Source organism: Taudactylus pleione, unplaced genomic scaffold (assembly GCF_031769625.1).
Source record: "Taudactylus pleione unplaced genomic scaffold, aTauple2 ptg000381l, whole genome shotgun sequence".
Lineage (NCBI taxonomy): Eukaryota > Metazoa > Chordata > Amphibia > Anura > Myobatrachidae > Taudactylus > Taudactylus pleione.
Window position 1 is genome coordinate 6,851,901 of NW_028284782.1, and position 26,713 is coordinate 6,878,613.

General features: G+C 44.0%; 1 protein-coding gene across 2 annotated transcripts in view; it reads left to right on the forward strand.

Moving 5' to 3' along the window:
- Positions 1-26,168, forward strand: part of ABCB7 (ATP binding cassette subfamily B member 7) — a 153,591-nt gene extending 127,423 nt beyond the window's left edge. For both annotated transcript variants that reach the window (XM_088445562.1, XM_088445563.1), the window contains 2 exons: positions 10,236-10,343; positions 22,555-26,168. In XM_088445562.1, coding sequence (XP_088301688.1) covers positions 10,236-10,343; positions 22,555-22,773 — 327 coding nt within the window. In that variant the 3' untranslated portion in view covers positions 22,774-26,168. The remainder of the gene's footprint in view (positions 1-10,235; positions 10,344-22,554) is intronic.
- Positions 26,169-26,713: the final 545 nt, after the last annotated feature.

Here is a 26,713-nt window from a genome sequence, read left to right on the forward strand (position 1 = left end):
TCCGATCTGCGTACGCTGTTGCAATACCGATCCATGCTGAATCATGCCCATTATCTTTTCGCAGGAATCTCACATTTTGGTTATACAGCACTCTGAACCTATAAGCCTCTTGACAGCACAGTAAGGGAAGGAGTCCCCATTAATTATAAGAGCCTCCTGGATAGTAAGATGGACCAGTATGTCTTCTCTCAGATCCTCCCAAATTGCCAGTGATTGAGGTTCCAAAGCCCTTTCAAATTTTCTTAAAAAACACCTTTTATATGACACATGGATATTATGATATCCACTAGCTCAGAGGTACCCAAACTCCACCATTACCGTTTCATGCTTGAGCACACATGACTTAATTAGTGCCTCAGTCAATTTGATTTAACCACCTGGACTCAAGCTTGAATATTCTTAAAACCTGGACTGTAATGACAGAATTTGGAACGTCTACACTTGCTGAAGACTGTATAACCTTGTCTGTTTGACATCTGCTCTAAGATAGACATTATCCTCCCAAGCTATACTCTAACGCAGTGGTTCTCAATCATTTTACAATAAGGTACCCATTGCCAGCCCATTTGCATTATTTGTACCCCTAACATTTGCCAAGCAAAACATTTGTAATGAATATAATTGCTTTTAGATAAAATGTTTAGGTGCTGCTATATATAAAAGCAATGAATGTGCGTTAAATTGGAAAAAATTACATACTGTAAAGCTGGGTACACACTTAAGCGACCCAGCTGCCAACTGGCCGTCCCGCCAACTGAGTGCCCAATTTTGGTAAGCTATACACACTTGCCAGTCGGCCACTCGATATGTCTGGCCAGACATCAGAACTGGGCATTTAAGTTTGCCAATAATATCCAATAATACTGTATGGTCAGGCCTATGCTCCCTCAGCTTTGTAGGTCAGAACGATCCTTTTTGCAGGAACCAGAATTGAAACTCCCTTTATCCCATGCCCTAGTATATAGTTCACCTTGATTCTCCGGGATTTCCAAATGTGCAAGATTAGAGAGTCTAGGTTGTGTATAATTGCCAATGTAGGTGCTTCTATTATAAATTATCAGCTTGCTCACTTCCATGGGCCTACTCTTATACATATTCTACAGACGAGTCTGACAATGGTTCCTCGTTATTGCTCCCATCTCTAAATAAAGAGGCAATAAAGAGTCAAACATGTTCCAGCAATAGCTGTTGGTTGACTTCCTTCTTAACAAAAAAACTAATTTGATTTAAAACATCATAAAACATCTGGCTACTGTAGTGATACCAAAGGTTGTAAAATAATGTAATACATGATATATCTTTTTTTACTGTGCTTTTCCTTACAGCTGTCAATCATCACTCTCTAATCTGATAAATTTGACAGTACCTTTTGATTAATTTTATTTCTCAAAGGAATGTTAAAAGCAGAAGCCTTTCACATGCAATTAACTCTTAATTACCTGAATAGTTTTTTCATCTTTAACCAGCAGACAAAATCTCTGCACTACAGCACCGAGTGTGCAGGTTATTCCACAGTCGCCAAGTGTTAATTCACTTTGCAATGCAGACCTTGGGATCCATGGTGTCCATCTTCAACATGGAGGAGTTAGCTCAGCTCCACTCCAGGCCCCTACAAAACCTGATCCTCTCTCCGGAGGTTCGCCTGTCCCTTTCCTGGTGGCTACAGACATCCCACTTAAACAAGGGTCACCCCTTTTGGATCCTGGAATAGGTACTCCTCACCACAGATGAAGTGACCGGCCAGCACTCCTTCCAAGGATGCTGGACACCAGCCGAGACGATCTTACCAATAAACGTCCTAAAACTCCGGCCCGTCTACAGAGCCTTCACTCTGGCTCAGGATATTCTTCGGGGCAGGCCAGTACAAGTACAGTCCGACAACGACACAGCAGTGGCCTACCTCAATCACCAGAGAGGCACTCGCAGTCGGTCAGCAATGGCAGAAGTGTCACGCATTCTCACATGGGCCGAATGCCATCTCCGCAGTATTCATCCCGGGGATTCTCAATTGGTAAGCGGATTCCTCAGCAGTCATGACGTGCACTCAGGGGAGTGGTTTCTACACCCAGAATTCTTTCAGCTCCTGGTGGACAAATGGGGTCTAACGGACGTGAACCTCATGGCCTCACGACACAACCACAAGCTTCCAGTGTACAGGTCCAGGACAAGGGACCCCAAAGCAGCTTTCGTCGACGCATTGTCACTGAAGTGGACCTTCCATTTGGTGTACCTCTTCCCTACAGTCTCCCTTCTTCCTCGGATTCTTTGGAAGTTCAAGCAAGAGGGGGGCACGGACGGTCCTGTTGGTAGCTCTGGCTTGGCCCAGACGCCATTGGTACTACGATCTTCAAAGTCTCTCCATAGATGCTCCTCTCCAACTTCCTCAACGACTGGACCTGTTGCCTCAGGGTCCCTGTCTACATCCGGACCTGGCCCGTCTGTCTTTGACAGCGTAGCTCTTGAGACATCCCTCCTAAGTTCTAAAGGGTTTTCTAGCTCTGTGGTCCAGACCATGCTCAAAGCGCGTAAGCCGGCCTCTGCCCGGATTTATCACTGGGTGTGGCATACATATTTCCAGCCGTGTGCTACCAGAAACTATGACACATTTAGGGTTTCTAGAATCCTTGCCTTTCTTCAAGCTGCATTGGATCTCTGACTCCGCCTTGCCTCTCTGAAAGTGCACGCCTCTGCTCTGTCCACCCTTCCTGCAGGGTGTTCTCCGTATACAACCTCCCTTTGTCCCTCCTGTGGCTCCGTGGGATCTGTCAGTGGTTTTCAATGCACTTCAGGAACCTCCGTTTGAACCCCTGGACTCAGTAGATGTAAAATGACTCACTGCAAAGACTTTTTTACTTTTGGCTATAGCGTCTGCCCGTAGGGTATCAGATTTAGAGGCGCTCTCCTGTTGCTCTCCATTTCTGATCTTTCATCAGGACAGGCTGTTCTTCGAACGCGCCCTGGCTTCCTTCCCAAGGTGGTCTCTCGTTTCCACCTTAATTATGAAATTGTAGTTCCAGCCTCCAGACCTCTCTGCAGGTGAGGCCTCCTTGGATGTGTTCCGTGCTCTGAAGATCTGTGTAGAGTAGACCGTACTGGTTCCATCAGGTAAACAGATTTCCTCTTTGTCCTGTATGGATTCCACAAGAAGGGATGGCCCGCTAACAAACAGACTCTAGCCAGATGGCTTCGCATGACTATCTCACAGGCTTACACGCAGGCTGGCCTTCCTGTGATGTCTACAGTATCTGCTCATTCTACACGCTCTGTGGGTCTCTCGTGGGCAGCCCGCCGTGGCACGTCTGCTCAAACAACTATGCAAGGCGGCCACGTGGTTTTCTGTCCACACCTTTCTTAGGTTTTATGTCTTTGATACATTTGCCTCCCAGGATGCTTTCTTTGGACGCCGGGTTCTCCTCTCAGCTCAGGAGCGTCCCCACCTTTGAACAACTGCTTTGGGACATCCCCATTGTCTCCCTATGGAGCCTAAAGAAGAAAAAGAGAGTTTTGGTAAAACTCAACTTTTGTTAACTCTTTCTTTGAAGTCCATAGGGTCCACAGGCACCCGCCCTGATGCACCTGGCTATGGGTTTCTTATCTTGGTCACTTGTTTCCTTCCCTGTGTGAGAGTGTGATTCTTCAGTGTACCAGTCTTCCTTCTCTCCTATCCTGCCTTTGGCTTGTTGACAAAACTGAGTTGCCTTCAGGCTGTGGGTGGGGTATAGGGGGAAGGACCAGAGCATCCTGGGACAGAAAAAGCATTGCTGTTTGTGTCCGGTCCTCCAAGTACCACCTACACCCCACTGCCTCCCTGTGGACCCTATGGACTTCAAAGAAAGAGAGTTAACAAAGGTAAGTTTTACCATAACTCTCCTTTCTATTAACAAATATGCAGCTTTGTTAATAAAATTTTACGGTGAATAAGGGTTAAATACCTGCTATTTCTTCAGGGTACATAGGGATTCACAGGGATACCATGGGGATATTATAGTTGGAGACCAGGCACCAAACAGTTAAAGCTTCAGCTCCCAGGATGCCTTGGGTCTTCCTCCATATATACCCCGCCCCTAGCCATATGACTTCAGTTGTTTGTTTGGTGCAGCAGGATCAAGATGCACCTTTGTAACAGGGAAATGCTTTGGCAGTCCTAAGCTTTTATTTTATGTTATGTCTTTTGGGTTGGCAGTACTTAGTTTCTGAATTAAGACCCATATACTGCGACTCCATCTACCTCCGCCAAGCTGCAACACCAGTAACTGGGCTGTTGATTTCGGCGGGTAACGGCTAAGCTTGCTAGCCACTATGCTGCGACCTGGACTGCAATCACATGTGCGGAGATGTCAGGTAAGGCGATTCCCCGCTTACAGGGAATCGCGCGCAGCAGTCCTGCTTCTGGTGTCAGAGGCTCCCACGGCAGCTCTTCCCCCGACGCAGTCCCTACGAAGGGTTTCACGCTTCTGGGTTGCTCCGCTTACCCTCCACGTGTATATGAGATGCTAACGGTCCACGCTCAGTGTGCCCTGTAGCTGTTGGTCTCAGGAGGGTTTGGGTCAGTCTCCCTGTATACCTCTCCCTTGGTTAAGTTATATAGTTCTGTATATCCTACCATTCCTTTGTGTTTGTTTGGTTGATTTAGTCAATTGTAATTTTAAGCATTGTATGTGAATGTTGCTAGCTGCTGTATTGACGCTGTCTTTTATTTCAGTCTGTAAATTATTACTATCACTGTTTTTACTTTCCATCCTTTTGGGGTGGAGGTTGTTTTCTGAGTCCTTCACATTTATTAATATTTTGTGAAGGTTGTCACACAACATTGCAATTATTGCCTTTATTTTAAACATGTCAAAAGAAAAAGGTATACAGGAGGGGGGGCCCTCTGTGCTGGTTTCATGTAAATCATGTACAGCTTATTTTTCCTCTCAGGACATTAAAGATGGTTTGTGTGTTTGCTGTCGTAAAGAGCCACCAAACCAGTCTCGTTTCCCTGTCCTTGGACAAGAGCCTTCTTGGGTACCCTCTTTGTCTCAGGTAATAAAGCAATTTGTGGATCATATGGCTGCTCTCACTATGCCTCCTTGGATCAGGTGTCCACAGCATGCTATGTTTGCACCTCCTATGAATCCTTCCTGGAAGGATGTTAATGGCCATTCTAGTCAAAGTATGGCACCGTCCAATGTTGATAACAGACCGGTAATTACTAAGGCGTCAAAGCGCAAGTTAGCTTTTTATCAGTCTGCTCAACATATGGATTCAGACGCATCATCAGAGGATTCAGATGATGCGCAAGGTTCCTCTCCAGGAGGAGGATAAACCATCCTTCCACAGTGGCTGTTCCTTCTTTGGTGAGGGCGGTTAAATCAATCGTAGACATTCAGGATGATGTTCCAGCTCATAGTAAGAAATCTCCAGTGTTTAAACACCATCAGAAGGTGGTCAATATGGAGTTCCCTAAATCTGAACAGCTAACTGAGCTTATGGATGAGGCATGGGGTAACCCTGACAAACGTTTTAATGTGAATAAGATCATAACATTGTTGTATCCTTTCCCGGCTTCTGTATATACTAAGCGCGAGGTACCTCCTACTGTGGATGCTCATGTAATGCATTTAATAAATGCTACATTGCCTATTCCGTCTGCATCTTCCCTGAAGCATTCCACGGATTAAAAGATTGTGACGTGTCATAAAATGATTTTTCCATCATCTGGAGCTGTTACTCGTCTAGCTATGGCTGGAGCCTGGGTAGTCAAAGCGGTTGAAGAATGGATGGCAGCATCTTTACCATGCTACAAGAGAACAGATGATGTATATCTCTCATATATGTATCAGCAGCTTCAATAGTGACACGCAGGACCCTTTGGTTAAGATCCTGGAAAGCTGATACAGGATCAAAGAGGGCGCTAGAGGTTTTACCTTTCTATGGAAAAGTACTTTTTGGAGCAGAGTTGTATAAAATAATAGCTACTCTGGCAGCTTCAATATCAGCCGGTCTGCCATCTGTAGCAACTATAAAGTCTAGACAGGTTTCTTTTTGGTCCTTCGGTTCTCAGGGACGAGCAAGAGAACAGCCTTCCTCTAAGACGGCTGGTTTTCGCAAAATATCAAGGCGACAAACAAAGAGCTCTGGGCCCGCAAGACGTCCAGCTTCTAGGCTGGATAACAAACCCTCTGCCTGATGAGGCGGGCTTCCTCCTAAGGATCCCATGGTGGGAGGACGACTTATTCAATTTACGGATTGTTGGCATCAAACAACAACAAATGCCTGGGTCCGAGAAGTGGTCTCTCAGGGGTATGCCCTCACTTTCAAGAGGCATCCTCCCCAGAAGTTTTTTTTTGAACAGATCTCCCACCAGATGTGGTCAAGGCCTTGGCTTTTCAGAAAGCCATTCACTCCTTGCTGCAGGCGGCGGTAATAGTTCCAGTTCCTTTCCCGCAACAGAGAAGGGGTTATTATTCCAATCTGTTTCCGGTTCAGAAACCGAATGGGGCTGATCGCTCTACTCATTTCATATGGAAAATCTCCAAAATTATTTTGGCAATGGAGCCGGGGTATTACATGGTTTCCCTGGACATACAGGGTGCATATCGGCATGTTCTTATTATTCCATCCCACCAGCATTTTTCATGGTTTGCTGTCCTTCAGCAGCATTACCAATTTCAGACTCTACCCTTTGGGCTATCTACAGCTCCATGGGTATTTACCAAAATAATGGCAGTCATGACAGCCTATCTCAGGCATCAGGGAGTCAGAATTTTGCCATATCTGGATGATTTTCTGATAATGTCACAGACTCCGGTTGTTTTACAAAACCATCTTCAACTGACCATAACCTGCTTACAAAAGCACTGCTGGATCATCAATTGGAAGAAATCATCACTCTTCTCCAACACAGCAGATGGTACATCTGGGAGCTCTTCTGGATTCTTAGGCACAGACAGTGTTTTTGCCAGAGGACAAGATTGTGGCCCTATTGTTGCGAATACGCAAGCTGCTTTGGAAGCGAAGGGTATCCATTCTGCTAGCAATGCAGGTCCTGGAATCAATGGTATCCACCTTCGACTTGGTGGGGTATGCTTAGTTCCATTCCAGGCCTCTGCAAAGATTGATTCTCTCCAAGTAGAACAGACCGTATCATCGAATAAAGTTCCAGAGGATCCTTCTTACTCCAGAGGTTCGTCACTCCCTCCTGTGGTGGCTGAGAAGGGATCATCTGAACAAAGGGCGCCTATTCTGGATTCCAAATTGGGTACGGCTCACCACAAATGTTAGTCTTCACGGATGGGTAGCAGTGACAGGTCATCACACTTTTCAGGGAAGATTGACAAATCAGGAAAGTCATCTGCCAATAAACATTCTAGAACTGCGAGCAGTATACAAAGCACTTATCAGTGCACAGGACCTGCTTCAGGGCAAGCCGCTCCAGATCCAGTTCGACAATGCGACAACAGTGGCCTACCTCAATCATCAGGGAGGCACAAGAAGTTATGTAGCCATGAAAGAGGTGACAAGGGTTCTGATTGGGCAGAACGTCGTCTTCTGGCCATCTCTGCAATATTCATACCGGGAGTACTCAATTGAGAAGCAGACTTCCTAAGTCACCAGGACAGACACACCGGAGAGTGGTCTCTTCATCCGGGAGTGTTTCAGCTTCTGGAAAATAAATGGCATCTGCCAGAAATAGATCTCATGGCGTCATGTCACAACCACAAAGTACCCAGGTATGCGTCCAGAGACCCATCGGCAGCCTTTTTGGACTACTGGCAGTAAGATTGGACTTCAAGCTGACGTATCTCATTCCTCCGATCTCCCTCCTCCCAAGAGTTCTCAGGAAATTCAAGCAGGAAGGTGGAACAGTAATACTGGTGGCTCCGGCTTGGCCCAGACGTCATTGGTTCACCGACATACAGAATCTTTCAATAGACAGTCCGTATAATCTTCCTCTATGGCAGGATCTGCTAGCGCAGGGTCCCTACCGGCATCTGGAATTACCTCGTCTGGCTTTGACGGCGTGACTCTTGAATCTTCCATCTTAAGAGCAAAAGTTTTTTCCAGGTCTGTAATTCAGACAATGCTTAGGCCACAAAAACCTGCTTCTGCCCTCATCTATTACAGGATTTGGCATTCTTTTGGTCAAAGGTGTACCCGCAGAAAATATGATACTAAGGTGTTCAGGATTTCCAGGATACTGGCTTTTCTCCAGGTGGGTTAAGACCGTGGTCTCCGCCGGGCCACTTTGAAAGTGCAAGTTTCTGCACTGTCAGTCTGGTTCCAAAGGAAGATTGCCTCATTACCAGATATTAGAATTTTTTTTCAGGGAGTACTGCTAGTTCAGCCTCCTTTTTGTTTCACCAGTAGCACCGTGGGATTTGTCTTTGGTTCTTAAGGGACTACAACCTCCCCAATTTGAACCCTTGGACTTTGTAGATTTGAATTGGCAACAGCAAAGACACTTTTTCTCCTCGCTATCTCTTCTGCACGCAGAGTCTCTAATTTGGCAGTGCTTTCTTGGCGATCCCCATTTTTGATTTTTCACCAGGATAAAGCTGTTCTTCATACTAGGGTGGGTTACCTTTCTAAGGTGGTGTCCCGTTTTCTTGTGAATGAAGAAATTGTAGTTCCAGCTTTTCAGGCTCCAGATCTTTCTGCAGGTGAAGCCTCCCTGGATGTAGTTTGTGCTCTCCATATCTATGTGAAGTGTACAAACTCTGTTAGAAAATCAGATGCTCTTTTTGTATTATATGGTTTTCACAAATGAGGATGGCCAGCTAATATGCAGATTCTGGTGAGATGGCTACGCATTACTATCTCTCAGGTGTACACACAGGCTGATCTCCCTGTCCCAAGCACGGTGACAGCACAATCTACTCGGTCTGTAAGGCCATTGTGGGCATTTAGCTGTGGTCCCTCTGCTGAACAATTGTGCAAGGCAGCCACGTGGTCTTCTACCCACACTTTTCTTAGGTTCTATGCCTTTGCTACTTTTGCCTCTCAGGATGCTTCCTTTCGGCGAGGAGTTCTCCTTCCTGCTCAGGAGCGTCCCCCACCCTAGGGGAACTGCTTTAGGACATCCCCATGGTATCCCTGTGGATCCCTATGGACCCTGAAGAAGAAAATAAGAGTTATGGTAGACTTACCTAGATAACTCCTTTTCTTCGAGGTCCACAGGGCGCCCACCCTGATGCACCTGGCTGCATGGGTAAAAAAAATTATTTTGGGCACAGATTACCTAATTTTGTGTAAGAGTGTTTCTGGTGTATGATTGCTCTTCCTTCTACTCTTTCCTTCAACTACCTTGAGGCTTGCTCACTAAACTGAAGTCCTATAGCTAGGGGCGGGGTATATATGGAGGAGGGCCCAAGGCATCCTAGAAGCTGAAGCTTTAACTGTTTGGTGCCTGGTCTCCAAGCATAATATCTGTGGACCTCAAAGAAAAGGAGTAAGTCTACCATAACTCTTATTTTACATCATTTCATAATTTAAAAAAATCAACAATTTGACTCACTGTTGGCTAGGGGGACGAGTACGGAACCGTGTGGATGCTGCAGTGCAAACAGCCCAGACTGGTGGGCGATTCATCGCAACCACCCACCTGTCAGTGACTGTAACCAGGGTGAAGGGAAGCTGCAGCTTGCCTGGGCTGCAGCCGCAAATGAACTTTCCTTTTAGGATTACCTCAGCTTGTGATGCCCGGCCAGCAGGAGAGGGCTGAGGAGAGATTGCTGCAGCATCATAGGGGGCGCCCAGGTGGGATGAGCCCGGCACCTGCTGGAAGGCTCCTCTGAAACAGTCGTATCAGATGACTTTGTCAGGGTAAGCCCTGGTCACATCTGAAGTGACCACACTAGGCAAGTGATTAATATAAAGGTTGTTGGCTCTGAAGAAGCCTTGAAATATGATTGTGTAGTGACTGCACCAACTGCTCTCGCTAACAACACCAAACATTTTTTCGTTACTAGTGTCTCTTGTTAGTGTCTATAGAGAAGTGTATTTGTGTCTGTATCCTCAATTATACATTGAGTATCTACATACGTCTGTCTCAGTGATAATCCAGCATGACACTTATTGACCACATTACTTTTCCAAGGGATTAATGGCAAAGAATTTAGAATAATTATTTTTTTTATATAATAATCAGGCTTTTTGCAGGAGTACTTTAGCCATTTTACTAATTATGTTCCTTAGTAAATTACTACCATATATGAGCTTTCATCATTGTTTTCTAATTCTTTATCCTGCAGAATATTCTCAGCTCAATGCGTGATATGGTGCAGCACCGGACCTCCGTGTTCATCGCTCACAGGCTGTCCACCATAGTGGATGCAGATGAAATTATTGTACTGGATAAGGTAAGGTCATTCTTATATACTACTCTACGTTTTGTTTTTCGATTATGGATGCATTGGATTTTTGCATCATGATTTATCTCCTTGTTATAAACTTTGTATATTAATAAATAGCCCTTTGGGGTGTAGCTTAAGATACACACATTTGATGTATTGTTGCTCCAGCAGACCTAGCCACCAGAAACAAGCATTCAGATTTTTCTAGGATATCTTGCAATTCAATTGTAAAGACCTTTTATATAAATGAAAAAATAAAACCTATGTTGATGTAAATTTATAATGCAAATAAACTGACCCTCCTGCATCATAAAATGACGTGTCCCTAAACAGAAGAGAATATGTGTGATCATTAATCTGGGACATAATCTACATTAAGAGGAAACTGGTTTATTTTATTTTTTCCCAGCTAGTTCATAATTGTGTGTAACCCCTTCAGCAGCAATAGGGTTAATTGCTGTGCAGATGCCTCCACCCACTTCCAATCTGTTTAGTGGCCATTTTGCCTTTCTGGTAGCAAAATCTTGCATGAAACAGATGCCCTGGCTCACAGTTCCTGCATTATTACCAGCAAAGCTGTGACTTTCCAGATATACAAATGGCTACTTATACTTTTAACCCTGATGTGGCTACGGACTAGTAATTTATGGCAATAAAATGATGATCAAGCAATATGGCAGCAATTGGGTTAATGTTAAAAGGGTTATTTACATATGCATTCATTACTGTTTAATTGAAGAAATGTCTCGATAAAATGAGTATTAAATGTAGGAAATTACTTTTAACAACTTGAATGTAATATTAACTGGACAACTTTGAGATAAGCGTTTGTGATATGTTCCAGGCACATTAGGACAGTATGAGATATATACTTGTTTACTTCCTAGTATTTAGTACATTTATTTCAAAGCATTTAAAGTAAATTCAATTATTAAGGTGAAGCCATCTTAAATACATAATGCCTGTGTTCAATGGTTTTAAGATGAATGTATTTATAAAAAAAATTTGTTATGTCTTATTATAATAAAAATAATAAAAAATGTACTATTGGCGTTTTCGCACCACAATAGTGGGTATTAGAGGTGGGGTGCAGACAGCTGTGGCAGGAGAGTCTATCATTTTAGGATCCTGTCTGGGAATATGTACTCCAAACACAAGCACCTTGCAGCCCAATCATTGTTTTTGTTGACTGTATTAAACGACACCATGCAGCCAACTTTCTAATTACCGAGTACTGCAGACTGTAAATACTCCTTCTGTCTGTATCACCACTATGCCTATAGTACAATTTGCTTTATTTAAAAATACAACGTATCACAATGATATATACAGTATGGCCGAATTGAACTGGACCACACACAGACACCAAATTCTGTTGCCCGGTGCTGCATCATTGCGTACAGCCATCATGGGGGAGGAAATGTTGTGTTCCTCGTGCATCTGTTTGGCTCACACACTATTATGCATTATGGCCAATCGCATTGGAAGCCTAAAATTAGCCATTCCAAACGGGGAGCGGATCATGTCATGCCGGACTGTCCCCCTTCTGCAGATGAGCAGCGATATTCTAGGCTGTGTGCTGGCACCGAAAAGCAAAGAGCAGAGTAGCCTGAATATAACTTGAATTGTTATCTGTAATAATTTATAGTGATCTGAAATTATTGTTCATGTAGGTAATTAGTAAAATGTGCAGTTTATTATAAAAGCAATTCCTTTTGTAGCATAGTAAATGTCAGCATTATGCTGATTTATGGCTGAGCTAATAGGAGAAATCTCTGATGCTGGTCATATAACTTGCTTCTATTAATTGGAATTTCTATTGGGTACATTAATATTTACTGTGTATCTGTCACCACTTCTAATAATAAGGGAATAATTCAGAATTCCCCCAGGTAACATTGCAGCTTAGCCACCCAGTTCTGTATGAATGAATTGGCTGCAGCTTTCCTGTGATTCCCTGAAACCTAGTAGTGTTGTTGTATTGAGGCAGAGACTGTAAATCTTTGGATTGCAAGGATGGGGGATCTAGTGTAATAGAGCTAAGCCTGTATGTATGCTAGCCAGTATAATGTAGGTGCATTAGTCTGCAAAAACATTACATCACACTCCCAGCACTGTGGGATGTGTGCTTAGTGTAGCCTGTTTTAGATTTGCATCCCTGCTGTTATACATCGCTCCCTGCTGACATGGCATTCACACACTGCCCATAGGAGGACCGCATGGTCGGACATTGGAGCACACGCCGGCATTGAATAGAAAGATCAGGTAGAGAATTCCCACTGTTCCTATATTTTCATATAAGATAGGGATGAGTATATTTAAAAATAGAGAAAAGCAGCGATTTCTTTCCACCAATACACCTCATATATTTTACCAGAAACATTATTTTTAAGATTAATGTTTTAAAATTTGTCTGTAAAGGATTTAAAATTTGTAACGCTATAAGTGACATAGCCTGGGACTTATGATTTCACATAAAAGGGAACAGGAAGGTTAACGGGATTGCGATATGTATGAGCACTAACCTTAACCATGACACTGTTAAATCATAGAAAATGTATGTTTTGCAGTAAAAATGTAGATTCATGTATTTACCATATATAATTTGCTTTCCTATTAGTGTATGCAGTGCAGGCCTGGCCAACCTGTGGCTCTCCAGTATGCCCTGCCACAGTTTTAGCATTCCCTATTAGCAAACTGTGGCATGGCATGCTGGAGAACCACATGTTGGCCAGACCTGATGTAGTGGCTTGTAAGATCTAGCCAGGAGGCTGGCACCCTGTAAAACCTAGCCAGGAGGCTGGCAACCTGTAAGATCTAGCCAGGAGACTGGCAGCCTGTAAGATCTAGCCAGGAGACTGGCAGTCTGTAAGATCTAGCCAGGAGACTGGCAGTCTGTAAGATCTAGCCAGGAGACTGGCAGCCTGTAAGATGTAGCCAGGAGACTGGCAGCCTGTAAGATCTAGCCAGGAGGCTGGCAACCTGTAAGATCTAGCCAGGAGACTGGCAGCCTGTAAGATGTAGCCAGGAGACTGGCAGCCTGTAAGATCTAGCCAGGAGGCTGGCAACCTGTAAGATCTAGCCAGGAGGACTGCTTAGAGCAGTCCTAAGCTTTTATTTTATATTTTGTTTTTCTGAGTTAACAGTACCAAGCGTCTGAATTCAGATGCACGTACTGCGGCTCCATCTACCTCTGCCGAGCCGCATCATCAGTAATTGTGCTGGTGATCTCAGCGGGTCGTGGCTGAGCTTGATTAGCAGCAATGCTGCGACCTGGATTGCATCGGATGTTCGGAGATGTCAGGTAAGGAGATTCCTCGGTTACGAGGAATCGCACGCGGCAGTCCTTGCTTTTGTTGTCAGAGACGCACCAGAAGCCGCTGCTGTCAGGGCCGGGGATTGTTCGCGTCCCCACTACACCAGCAGGGGCCTTATCATCTGATGCTGGGGATTGGCAGCAGACGCCATCTGCTGCCACGAGGTAGGCGCTCCCCATCCCAGATGCAGTCCCTACAAAGGGTTTTGCGCGTCTGGGTTGCTCCGCCTACCCTCCACATGTGTGAGACACTCGCAGTCCACACTCAGTGTGCCCTGTGGCGGTTGGTATCAGGAGGGTCTGGGTCAGTCTCCCTGTAAGCCTCTCCTATGGTTAAGGTATACGGTGCTCTATGTCCTATCATTCCTTTGCGTTGCTGTAGTTGATTTAGAGCCAATTGTAATTATATTACATATGAATTATATGTGACTGTTTGCTAGCTGCTGATTTTATTTCTAAATCTGTCAATTGTAACTATCACTGTTTTCTCTCCAGCCTCTTGGGGGTGGAGGTTTCTTTCTGAGTACTTCCCATTCATTAAGATTTTGTGAAGGCTGTCACATAACATTGCAATTATTGCCTTTACTTTGAACATGTCAAAAGATAAAGGGAAACAGGCGGGGGAGCAGCCTGTGCTGGTTTCATGTAAGTCATGTGCGGCTTATGTGTCCTCTCAGGAGGTAAAGGATGGTTTATGCGTTGTCTGTTATAAAGAGCCATCTCACCAGTCCAGTTTACCTGTCCCTGGACAAGAGCCATCTTGGGTTGGCTCTTTTTCCCAGGTTATGATGAAGGTTGTGGATCGTATGGCTGCTCCCACGATGCCTCTTTGGATGGGGTGTCCACAGTATGATATGTTTGCCCCTCCTATGCATCCTCCCCGGAAGGATGATTATAGCCATTCTAGTCAGAGTATGGCACCATCTAATGTTGATAACAGACTGATAGTGACCAAAGAGACTAAGCACAAGTTATCTTTCTATCAGTCTGCCCAACACATGGATTCAGACGCATCATCAGGGGAATCAGATGATGCACAAAGTTCCTCTCCAGGATCTAGTTCTGGGGAAGAGGATCATCCATCCACGGTGGATGTTCCTTCTTTGGTGAGGGCAGTTAGTACAGTCCTAGATATTCAGGATGATGAACCAGCTCATAGTAAGAAGGATCCAATGTTTAATCACCACCGGAAGGTGGTCAAAACGGATTTCCCTGTATCTGAACAGCTTACAGAGCTTATCGAGGAGGCATGGGTTAACCCTGATTAAACGATTTTATGTGAATAAAAGAATAACATCATTGTATCTGTTTCCACCTTCTGTATGTACTAAGTGGGGGGTACCTCCTACTGTGGATGCTCATGTAACACATTTAATCAGAAATGCTACATTGCCTATTCCATCAGCGTCTTCGCCGGGGGCTGGCTGGCAACTTTCAGCCAGGGGGGCAAACACAAGCAAGTGGCCCCGGCTTTACTACCATCATTTAGGAGCTTGGCCCGATGGGGTAATGCCATCTCCAGATTCAGTTTAGTTAAGGGCACACAGTGCACATGTATATCTTTACACTGAATTTATTTCCACCTTGCTTCCTCTGTTTGGCTGCACCTAATTGGCAAGCAAAGGCCAGAACTCCAAATAGCAAAATAGGATCTGGGGAGCACATAGAGGAAGGAAAGGAAGAAATGAAGCAGGTAAAACATTTAGGGAGAATGTGGATACACCAATATTTTATTTATATATATATATATATATATATATATATATATATATATATATATATATATATATATATATATATATATATATATATATATATATATATATATATATATATACACACACACACACACACACCTCACTCTGGGAAGTAGTGGTCCCCCATTAGTTCCCTTTATACAGTGCCCCCAGTAGTGGTGCTTCTTATGCAGGCACCCAGTAGTCATCCCCCCTATGCAGTGCCCCTTATACAGTGTCCCCTGTAGTGGTCCCCCCTATGCAGGCCCCCAGTAGTGCCCATTCTTATGCAGGCACCCAGTAGTGATACCCCCTATGCAGTACCCCTTATACAGTGTTCCCTGGAGTGGTCCCCCTTATGCAGACCCCCAGTAGTGCCCCTTATAGTGCCCCCAGTAGTGATCCCCCTATGCAGTGCCCCAGGGCCACTAATGGTCCCCCTGTGCAGTGCCCCCAGTAGTAAGCCCCTTACATAGTGCCCCCAGTAGTAGTCCCCCCTATGCAGTGCCCTTTTTATAGTGTCCCCAGTAGTAGTCACCCTATGCTTTACCCTCAGTAGTGCCCTTTATATAGTGCCCCCAGCAGTAGTCTCCCCTTATGCAGTGCCCCCAGTAGTAGTCATCCCCCCAGTAGTAGACCCCAGTAGTCCCCCCCCAATGCAGTACCCCCAGTAGTGCCCTTTATCTAGTGCCCCCAGTAGTAGTACTCCCAGTGGTAGTCCTCCTCCAAGTAGTAGTCCCCCTTTCGGTGCAGTGCCACCAGTAGTAGTCAAACCATGATGCAGTGCCCCCAGTAGTAGTCGCCCCCCACATGCAGTGCCCCAGTAGAATTTCTCGCCCCCCCGGTGCAGTTGCAGTGCCCTCAGTAGTAGTCCCCACCCTCACCCCGATGCAGTGTCCCCAGTAGCAGTCCCCCCCCCCCCCCCGAATGCAGTGCCCCCTTTAGTAGTCCTCCCCCCCCCCCAGTAGTAGACCCCAGTAGTGGTGCCCCCCGCAGACACGCACAAACGTAAAAAAAAAAACCATGAATACCCACTCCAGCCGCCGCCGTCCGCTCCTCAATCCTCACATCGGGCGGGCCTCTTTGCATAATAGGAGAGATGTCGTGACGCCATGACATCTCTCCCATTACTCACTGCAGGAGCCGGAAAGATGGAGCTCATGAATGAGTTCCAGCCTGCCTCCGGCAGTGGGCGCAGCAGTCAATGTGAGTCTGTCTGACTCTCATTGACTGCTAATTAAAAACAAACACACAGCCGCCAGCGCTGGCGGCTGTGTGTTACGCACTGCCTCTAGAGCGCAGCGGTGGCTCCAGTGCGGCACAATTGTACCGGCCCGGGTGGGCAAATGGCACCCTGCCCCCCGGCCCAGTCCGAAACTGGTCTTCGCTGAAGGATTCCACAAATAAAAGGATTGAAGCCTGTCTTAAAGCAATATTTTCGTCATCTGGAGGGGTTGCTCGTCCAACTATGGCTGGAGTCTGGATAGCCAAAGCTGTTGAAGAATGGATAAGGGGCATTGGAATATTCGCTACCAAATGCTACAAGAGAACAGGTGATGAATATCTCCCACATACGGGAAGTAACTTCCTATCTGGGAGGGGCTGCGGTGGATGCTGGAATTTTAGCTTCTAGGGCATCAGCAGTATCAATAGTGGCACGCAGAGCCCTTTGGTTAAGCTCTTGGAAGGCTGATACAGGATCAAAGAGGGCCCTGGAGTCTTACCTTTCTATGGAAAGGTACTTTTTGGAGCAGAGTTGGATAATAGAATCACTACTCAGCTTCAAACTCTGCAGGTCTGCCATCTAAGTCCAATACTAAATCTAGGCAGTTTTCATTTGTCTTTTCGTCCTCAGGAATGAGCAAAAGAACAGTCTTCCTCTAGGCCAACTAGTTTTCACAAGTCTAAGCGACAAACTAAGAGGTTTGCCCGGCAAGACGTCCAGCGTCTAAGCTGGACTACAAGCCCTCCGCCTGATGGAGCTGGCCTCCTCCAGGGGGTTCCCAGGGTGGGAGGTCGATTTCTTCAGTTTGCAGTTTGTTGGCGTCAAACAACAGATGTCTGAGTCCGAGAAGTGGTCTCTCAGGGGTATGCCCTCACTTTGAGGAGACATCCCAATCAGAAGTTTATTTGCACAGATCCTCCATCAGATGCGGACAAGGCCTTAGCTTTTCAGGGAATAATTTACTCCCTGCTACAGGCAGGGGTAATAGTCTCAGTTCCTGTGTCTCAACAAGGAAAGGGTTATTATTCCAATCTGTTTCTGATTCTCTTATTGCCCTATACTAAATCTAAGAATCCTCAACAGGTTTATCCATGTACCCAAGTTTCTTTTGGAAACTCTCCGGGCAATAATTTTGGCAATGGAGTCGGGTGATTACATGGTTTCCCTGGACATTCAGGATGCATATCTGCATGTTCCTATTATACCATCCAAACAATAATTCTTACGGTTTGATGTCCTTCAGTAACATAACCAATTTCAGGCTCTACCCTTTGGCCTATCTACGCCTCTACGGGTCTTTACCAAAATAATGTCAGTCAGGACGGCCTATCTCAGGTGTCAGGAGTCAGAATTCTGCCATATCTGGATGACCTTCTGAACCATCTTCAAATGACCATAGCCTGCCTACAAAGGCATGGCTCGATAATCAATTGGAAGAAATCATCACTTTCTCCAATACAGCAGATGGTACATCTGAGAGCGTTTTTGGATACTCGGGCACAAAGGGTGTTTCTGCCAGAGGACAAGATTGTGGATCAATCATTGTGAATACGCAAGCTACTATGCAAGTGAAGGGTATCCATTCTGTTAGCTATGCAGGTCCTGGGATCAATGGTATCCACCTTCCACATGGTGGGGTATGCTCAGTTCCATTCCAGGTCTCTACAAAGATTGATTCTCTCCAGGTGGAACGGACAGCATCATCTGATAAGGTCTCAGAGGATCCTTCTCACTCCAGAGGTTTGTCACTCCCTCCTGTGGTGGCTGAGAATGGATCATCTAAACAAAAGGAGACCATTCTGGTTTCCAAATTGGGTGTTTCTCTCCACAGAGAGAAAGGCTGGGCATACCCAGCCTTCGTGGATGGGGTTCAGTGACAGGTTGTCACACCTTTCAGGGAAGATGGCCAAATCAAGAAAGTAATCTGCCAATAAACATTCTGGAACTGCGAGCAGTATACAGCGCTCTTGTCATGACACAGGACCTGCTCCAGGGCAGGCCGGTCCAGATCCAGTCCAACAATGCGACTACAATGGCCTACCTTAATCATCAGGGAGGCACAAGAAGTTGGGAAGCAGTCTTTTTAAGTCGCTAGGGCATACACACCGGAGAGTGGTCTCTCCATCTGTGAGTTTTTCAGCTCCTGGTAAACAAATGGGGTCTTCCAGAAATAGATCTCATGGTGTCACGTCACAACCACAAGGTCCCCAGGTACAAGTCCAGGTCCAGAGACCCATCAGCAGCCTTTGTGGACACACTGGCAGTAAGATCGGACTTCAAGCTGGTGTATCTATTTCCTCCAATTTCTCTACTTCCAAGAGTTCTCAGGAAATTCAAGCAGGAAGGCGGAACTGTAATACTGGTTGCTCCGGCTTGGCCCAGACGTCATTGGTTCACCGACATACAGAATCTGTCCATAGACAGTCCATATCCTCTTCCTCTATGGCAGGATCTGCTAATGCAGGATCCCTGCAAACATCCGGACTTACCTCCTGTGGCTTTGACGGCGTGGCTCTTGAATCTTCCATCCTAAGAGCAAAATGTTTTTCCAGTTCTGTAATTCAGACGATGATTAGGCACGGAAGCCTGCTTCTACCTGCATCTATTACAGAGTTTGGTATTCTTTTGGTCAAAGGTGTTCCCATAGGAAGTATGATACTAAGATATTCAGGATTTCCAGGGTACTGGCTTTTCTTCAGTCTGGTTCCAGAAGAAAATTGCTTCATTACCAGATGTTACCATTTTTGTCCAAGGAGTTTTGCGAGTTCAGCCTCCTTTTGTTCCACCGTGGGATTTGCATTTGGTTCTTAAGGGACTACAAACTTCTCCATTTGAATCTTTGGACTCTGTGGATTTGAAGTGGTTAACAGCAAAGATCCTTTTTCTTCTTGCTATTTCTTCTGCTTGCAGAATCTCTGATTTGGCTGCGCTCTCGTCGCTCCCCATTTTTGATTTTTCACCAGGATAAAGCTGTTCTTCGTACAAGGGAGGGTGTATTAAGAAATTGTTGCTCCAGATCTTTCTGTAGATGAAGCCTACTTGGATGTAGTTCGTGCTCTACGCATCTATGTGGAGCGTACAAACTCTGTTAGAAAATCAGATGCTCTTTTTGATATATGGTTTTCACAAATGAGGATGGCCAGCTAATAAGCAGACCCTAGCTCGATGGTTACTATCTCTCAGGTGTATACACAGGCTGATCTCCCTGTCCCAAGCATGGTGACAGCACATTCTACTTTGTCTGTAGGGCCATTGTGGGCATTTAGTCGTGGTGCCTCCGCTGAACAGTTATCTAAGGCAGCCATGTGGTCTTCGGTCCACACTTTTCTAAGGTTTTATGCCTTTGATACTTTTGCCTCTCAAGGTGCTTCCTTTGGGCGACTAGTTCTCCTATCTGCTCAGGAGCGTCTCCTACCCTAGGGGAACTGCTTTAGAACATCCCCATGGTATCCCTATGGACCCCAAAGAAGAAGAAAAATAGATTTATGGTAGACTTACCAAGATAACTCCTTTTCTTCGAGGTCCATAGGGTCCACAGGGCACCCACCCTAATGCCCCTGGCTTCATTGGCTTATATTCTTTCGGTCACAGATTGCCTCATCTTATGTAAGAGTGTTTCTGGTGTATGATTGTTCTTCCTTCTCCTCTTTCCTTCTCCTGCCTTGAGGCTTGTTAACTAAACTGAAGTCCTATGGCTAGGGGCGGGGTATATATGGGGAAGGACCCGGGGCATTCTGAGAGCAGAAGCTTTAACTGTTTGGTGCCTGGTCTTCCAACCATAATATCCCTATGGTATCTCTGGGGACACTATGGACCTCAAAGAAAAGGAGTTAGCTAGGTAAGTCTACCATAACCCTGTTTTTTTTGTATTAGAAGTACAGGTCTCATAAAAGGTGCTACCATACTTATGTTATAGATTAGCATGTGCAGCTTAGCCCCCCTTTTTTCCTCTGTGTATGTGTGTATTTAAGTTACATTTGATGGTGAGACTCATTCTCCTGGGCTAGCACTCCTCCCACCTGCCCCTTTTGGCCAACTGTTGTGAAGGGGTTTTTCTTCACCAGGGAAATAATTCTTCTGTCATGAAATAGCTTTTGAGTCGATAGTCCCATTACTTTTGGCCCCTTAAAAAGTGGGAGGCACATATAGAAACAGTTGTAATTCCTACACCGTTCACCTGATTTGGATGTAATTACCCTCAAATTAAATCTGAAAGTCTGCAGTTACAGCACATCTTGTTTGTTTCATTTCAAAGACATTGTGGTGGTGAATAGAGGCCCGGGGAACCTCAGGCCCGGGGGCCATATAAGGCCCGCGGAACCATTTGGACTGGCCCTCTGAGCTTTTTACTGCTCGCCTCATCTGGCTAGCAGGGTGCCTAGAATGGCAGTGCTGCCTGGAGCGTCCTTAGGATGCTTCAGACGGCCACACTGCTGCCCTTACAGCTCCCCGAAGCATCCTCAGGTTGCTCCGGGAATTGCGGTAATCACCGGTGATTGTAGCCCCGCCCCTGTGTGACATCACACTGAGGGGGTGTGGTCTGCACCAGGCCCGCGAATAATGTTATTTATATCAAGATGGCCCTCGGCGACAAAAGGTTCCCCACCCCTGATCTACAGTGTGCATGTATAGGTGTGTGTATATATATATATATAAAATATATTATAACCCCAATAAACTGCCGGCACTCCTATACAAATCAGCGAAAGGCCCTGGTGCTCCCTTTAAAATAACAACATCACTCCAGGTAGGAAAAGGCACTCAGAGACGTTCAATGCATAAAAAATGGATGTATTAAATATACACATTTCTCTTTTTGTGGGTCAGTAGGGTGTAATTTTTGTGTATTTTTGGGTTTTCAGTTTTTTTATCATTTAAACATGTATTGTAAGGAATATTGTATTGTTACAGTATAGTGTTTCCACTAGACTGCGAGAAGGGAAGGGCGCAGAGGATCCGGTCACGGAGTATCTGTGTGCTCCAGATAGGGGCGGGGCCAAGCAGGGAGCGGGCTTGTCCTTGTGACATGCTTCAAATTCGGCACATTTGGGGGTGTGGCCATCACTTACGGAGGTGCTGTGCTTCCCCCAAGCTCTCCCTCACCCGGTGGAGATAGGTCACCGCAGCTTTTCCACCTGTGGGACACTGCGTCCTGCGGGTGGGAAAGGCACAGGGTAGGCTGTTTTTAGCATGACGCCGCTAAAAGGGCAGGGTGCATTTTGCCCCTTTATAATCGGGCAGGGGGTGCGGTGCCCTGCTAAAACAGCCTAGCAGGTACACTACAGTGTATATTTATTGAAACAGGCCTATCTGCTGGCCAATCTAACCTTTTTTGACTGCTGCTGTCTCTCCAAGATTTCAAACTAAAACTCTGCCCATACTATGGATTATATGAACACATTACCCTAATCCTTTTGCCAAATATTAACACCAGTGCTCTCCCCAGAATTTTTTTCCAGCCGGGTGACATCAAGAAGTAGCCGGGTGGGGCCTTCGCAATAAAAAAAATGTTTTAAACCCTGACATTATGATTTAAACTTGAAATAACATTTTATATATGAATTTTCCTGTTCTTGTTAGGGGCCCAGTCGCCTGATTATGAAAAAGCTGCAAAGTCTGTAGGATCTGGTATTCTTCAGCCTGCAGTGGGGACAGTATCTGGGAGCTGTATAAAAAATACAGCTCCCAGATACTGTCCCCACTTGCAGGCTGCCAAAGTGCTGGGTGGTAGACTGTTTCTTGCTGGGTGGTGCAGCCGCCAAAAACAGCCTGGGCAGAACACTGTACACTAACTATAGATTATTTTGTTATTATTATGATCTTAATCCTTATAGTTATTAAGCTCCTGAGTTGCCAAAATATAGTATGTAACTGTTTAGAAAACTAACCCATTTTTTGATATGCTCTATTTGACTGTCCTGTCTATGCACTTTGTGGCAGGGTAAAGTAGCTGAGAGGGGAACACATTTTGGACTCCTGGCCAATCCTGGAAGCCTGTATTCAGAACTGTGGCACACTCAGAGCAACAGAGTCCTAAACAGTAACAACAACTACAAGAGAGAGAAAAGCAGCCAGCAAATATCTAAAGAGGAGGAAAGAAAGAAACTACAAGAGGAGATTATCAACAGTGTTAAAGGATGCGGCAACTGCTCATGCTGAGCACAAATACTACCTGCTGGACTAAAAAAGGGTTGTGGCACCAGGAATCTCAAGATCAACATAATCTCTGATTTTCTATTCTCCCCGTATTCATTTATTACTAGGCTCTTGTTCCATAATTCGATTTTCTTATTTCACCCTTCTATGCTGTCTTTGTCCAAGTTACTTAAATCCATTCTTCAGCCATAGCAAAGGGCTCATCTCATTCCTCTGTAGCACTACACTATCTGCCTGTTTCCAGCAACTGGTCCAGTAGTGCAGTGTGTTTGATAAATGCCTCCTACTGTACAGCAATTAGCCTTACACTATGTAAATGAGTTTCCGATCACCAAATTAGTTTTTTTCTCTCCATAAACTACAGTATAACTATTGAACTATTTTTTTTGATTAACCATATCAACATGTATCTAGATTGTAAATGATGCATATTTGGGGCTTGTCAGTAAGTGCATCGTTATAGAAAACGGTACTTCTTGCCATTTTGGCGAAAATATAGCATTTATAGCAGAATGTAATTGTATTTGACTAGGGCCAAAGCACCTGTTGTAGCCATTCTTCAGAGATTATTACACACAGATATAAGCAGGTGGGCTGGAATACTCAGTAGCCTAACGAAGCCTAATGCTGGCTACACACTTGCCAATGTGTACACGGATGATAGTGTGTTCCCAGTTTAAGAACCCTATCCAACTCCTGCAAGTTCAGGTGAAGGTATGTCTAATGAGAGTCTATGCCAACATGAAGCTGATCCATGCATTTAAACATTGACTATGACACAGAGCCTTCTCTCAAACTGGTTGTTTGAGGATGTGTGCCTGGAAGGTTGGGAGGAGGATGTAGCGATGCACTAAACGGAAATATCAGCAAGCGTTGCTGGTCAGCACTGCCTGGTGAGGGCAGAATGAGTTTGGCGGCTCCATATGCTGCATAAGACAAGGGGTCATGGCCACAAACGACTTCCAAAAGGTGGAGAAACGAAGCTTGATTCTGCTTCGTTCTCTAAATATGCATAATCTTAATAAACATTTCATGCGGTACAATATGTATTGCTGAATTTTGCTTGTATTGAGCAGCATAAGAAGGAGCTAACGCATTCATCATCAGCATGGCACTTATTTATACATTCAACATAGCTTATTTTACCCCTTTACTATGAACATTCAATTCACATTTGTTTTTATGCTGCAAAAATCAATAGACTGCACCTAACTTATAGAGAAACCTTGGTTAGATATATAGTATGGTCATAATATCTGTACTTACACCTATGTATTAAGAATTTAAACTGCTGTCGATATTATGAAAACAGGGATAATACAACGGGGGGGGTGTACGGGTCCTGTGGACAGATAGCACAGATTTTTATGTCAGTCCCCGTCCCTCTTTTCTTTCTTTATTGCTGTGGTTCAAACTGCTCCAAGACAGAAAATCGCCTTCATAATTTTAACTCCTGTAACATACGTCAATGGACTTATAATGTGATCTCCATCTAAATCCAAGTCCTGAATCCTTATTTCCCAGCTGACCTGCTGACATCTATCTCGTCTTTATTCATTCTTCATTTTCTTGATTTGCTTCTCTGCTAACGCATAAAAATCCAACCCCCATGCTCCCTTGTCTTGTGTTGCAAATGTCCTCAGGAAGAGACTGATGAGACCTGTCTATGTACTATGTTTGTTTCTTTCGCCACTTTCTTAATCTATTTTCTCTAGATAAATTATCATGTTATTCATTTTGTAGGGTGTACCACTATTTCTGTGTTTGAAGAAAAACATATTTGAAAAGCTCCTTTCCCCTTGCTTCAGATTTGGAGAATACAGACACTTGTCATGTCCTCTTTAAAGCAAGATTTAGTGACCAAATGAATGAGCACAAAATGGACCTGCTCTCCTCTATTCCAGTTTAGATCTAGATGGAGGCGTCTACTATTTTATCTGCTGTGACCGCTGCTGGTTATTACACCAAGCTTGTAATCGGTATAAGCAAACCTCTGACTTACTGCCTTGCACTCAGGTGCCCTCTAATGTGCAGGAATAACATATAATGTGTTTTACAGATATGAGTGTTTTAGTCCGTGTTATTTAGCCAAATTTACTAATTAGTGTGTTTCTGCGCACAACTCTAAATAAAGTAGCCCTTATTCCCATCCCAGCTTAATCACTTTTAAACACAATGTTTGCATTCATTCTAATTCGAATAAGTGATTTCACTAATGGCGATGTCTCTAATTATTTAACGTTCTGTGTTTCATACAAAGGCAAAAATAATATTTGATCTTATTCTAACACTGCATTATTATAAACATCTAACAAGAACCTACTATAACCCTAACAATGTGTATTACAGCTCTCATGTTTGTCTTTTAAAGTAAAATTGAGTATGCTTTAAAGTGTCAAATATTTAGCACTTAAAGTATGCTGTGATTTATCGAAAATAAACAGAATAATTTACTAAACATGAAGAGCAGCTACAGGCTTTCCTTCCATGGGGAATTCTGTAACCAAGTTAATGTCCTATGCTCTTACAGGTGTGAAAAGTGTGTCTACAGAAGAACATGATGTGGAAGCCTTTGTATAGTTCGTCAATGCCAAGATGTGAAAAAAAAATACAGCTTTTTTTATTTTCAGCTGATTTGCAGCACGTGACAGTTCACACATTTATCACATATGGGAATTGGTATCTTGATATTCCTGATGGAGAACCCTCTTTTTGACTAAGCTACAAGCGAAGTATTTCAAAAACAATTACAGAAGATAATGCCGTACATTGAAAGTGTCCCCAATCTCATCTAATGCATATATTGTCTTTCCTGTCTGGATTTCAAAATTATTTAAAAGACTAACACTGAGCCAGACTGAGAGAGGTGACATTTTCTGCCTCCGTTTCCACCTGGAATCATTTGTGAATTAAATTACCTCAATTATTTAAAATCTTTATCTGTTTTTTTTTATTTGAGGGGTTTCTAATGTAAGTTATTCAACTTTTTTTTTTTTTTAAAGAGCAAATAATATAAGATGTACAGGTATGATATGGAATTGTTTTTTGTTTTTGTGAATTTCTGCTTTTAAAGCTGCTAAGAATTGATAATTTAGATACAACTGAAGGCGTTTTTTAACAAAACTTCTAATGTATGTGTTAAAGTGTACATATAATTGTTCTTGAATAAATGCCTTTGAATAATACTTTGTTGTTTGCATTTGGGCATGCAAGGTAATTCCATGCAGTGTGAAAGCCTGCGTTATGCAGCACAATTGTGTCTTGCAGAAATGTTGATCATGCAAACTGAGACTTGTTCTACGTTAAGTGTTTGTAAGTAATCTCATAAAGAGGTTTTCATTTGTGGGGACTAATCATGATTTTGGACCAATATAAAAACACTAATTGAGAACTGCGTTCGTGAAATGAATTATAACAAACCATAAAATGTAAATGTATTTTTATAAATGTCAATTTATCAAAGGCAAACTTCTACTATATCTGCATTATTTCACTGGTACAGTAGGTGCAACTGAAATACATGATCATATACAGATATGTAAACATAAACTATTTGCTTTCAGTGTCCAGCTGACCATTGACAAGATAATAGAAGTGTGCTGCACAGAGGTAAAAGAAGGCATGAGCATCGCTCTCACGTCTAGTGTGTAACAATGTGTCACAGCATAAAGCTTGTTGGTCATACAAAGCAGAATATACGATATCAATTATATTTACCAACCTTTCTATCATAACATTTTTACAAAAATAAATGAGGTCAGAGTGCACTACTTGCAAGATGCCCTCAGGGATTTGTGTATAAACTAATTATGTCTTGTGCGAAGGGAACAAATATCAGCCAGTCTAAGATCTTCTGATGTTCTAATTGGTGATACTTCTGCAGGACTTGTTGCAAATCAATGTGAAACACAATGACAATATTTTATATTTGCTTCTGTTTTTA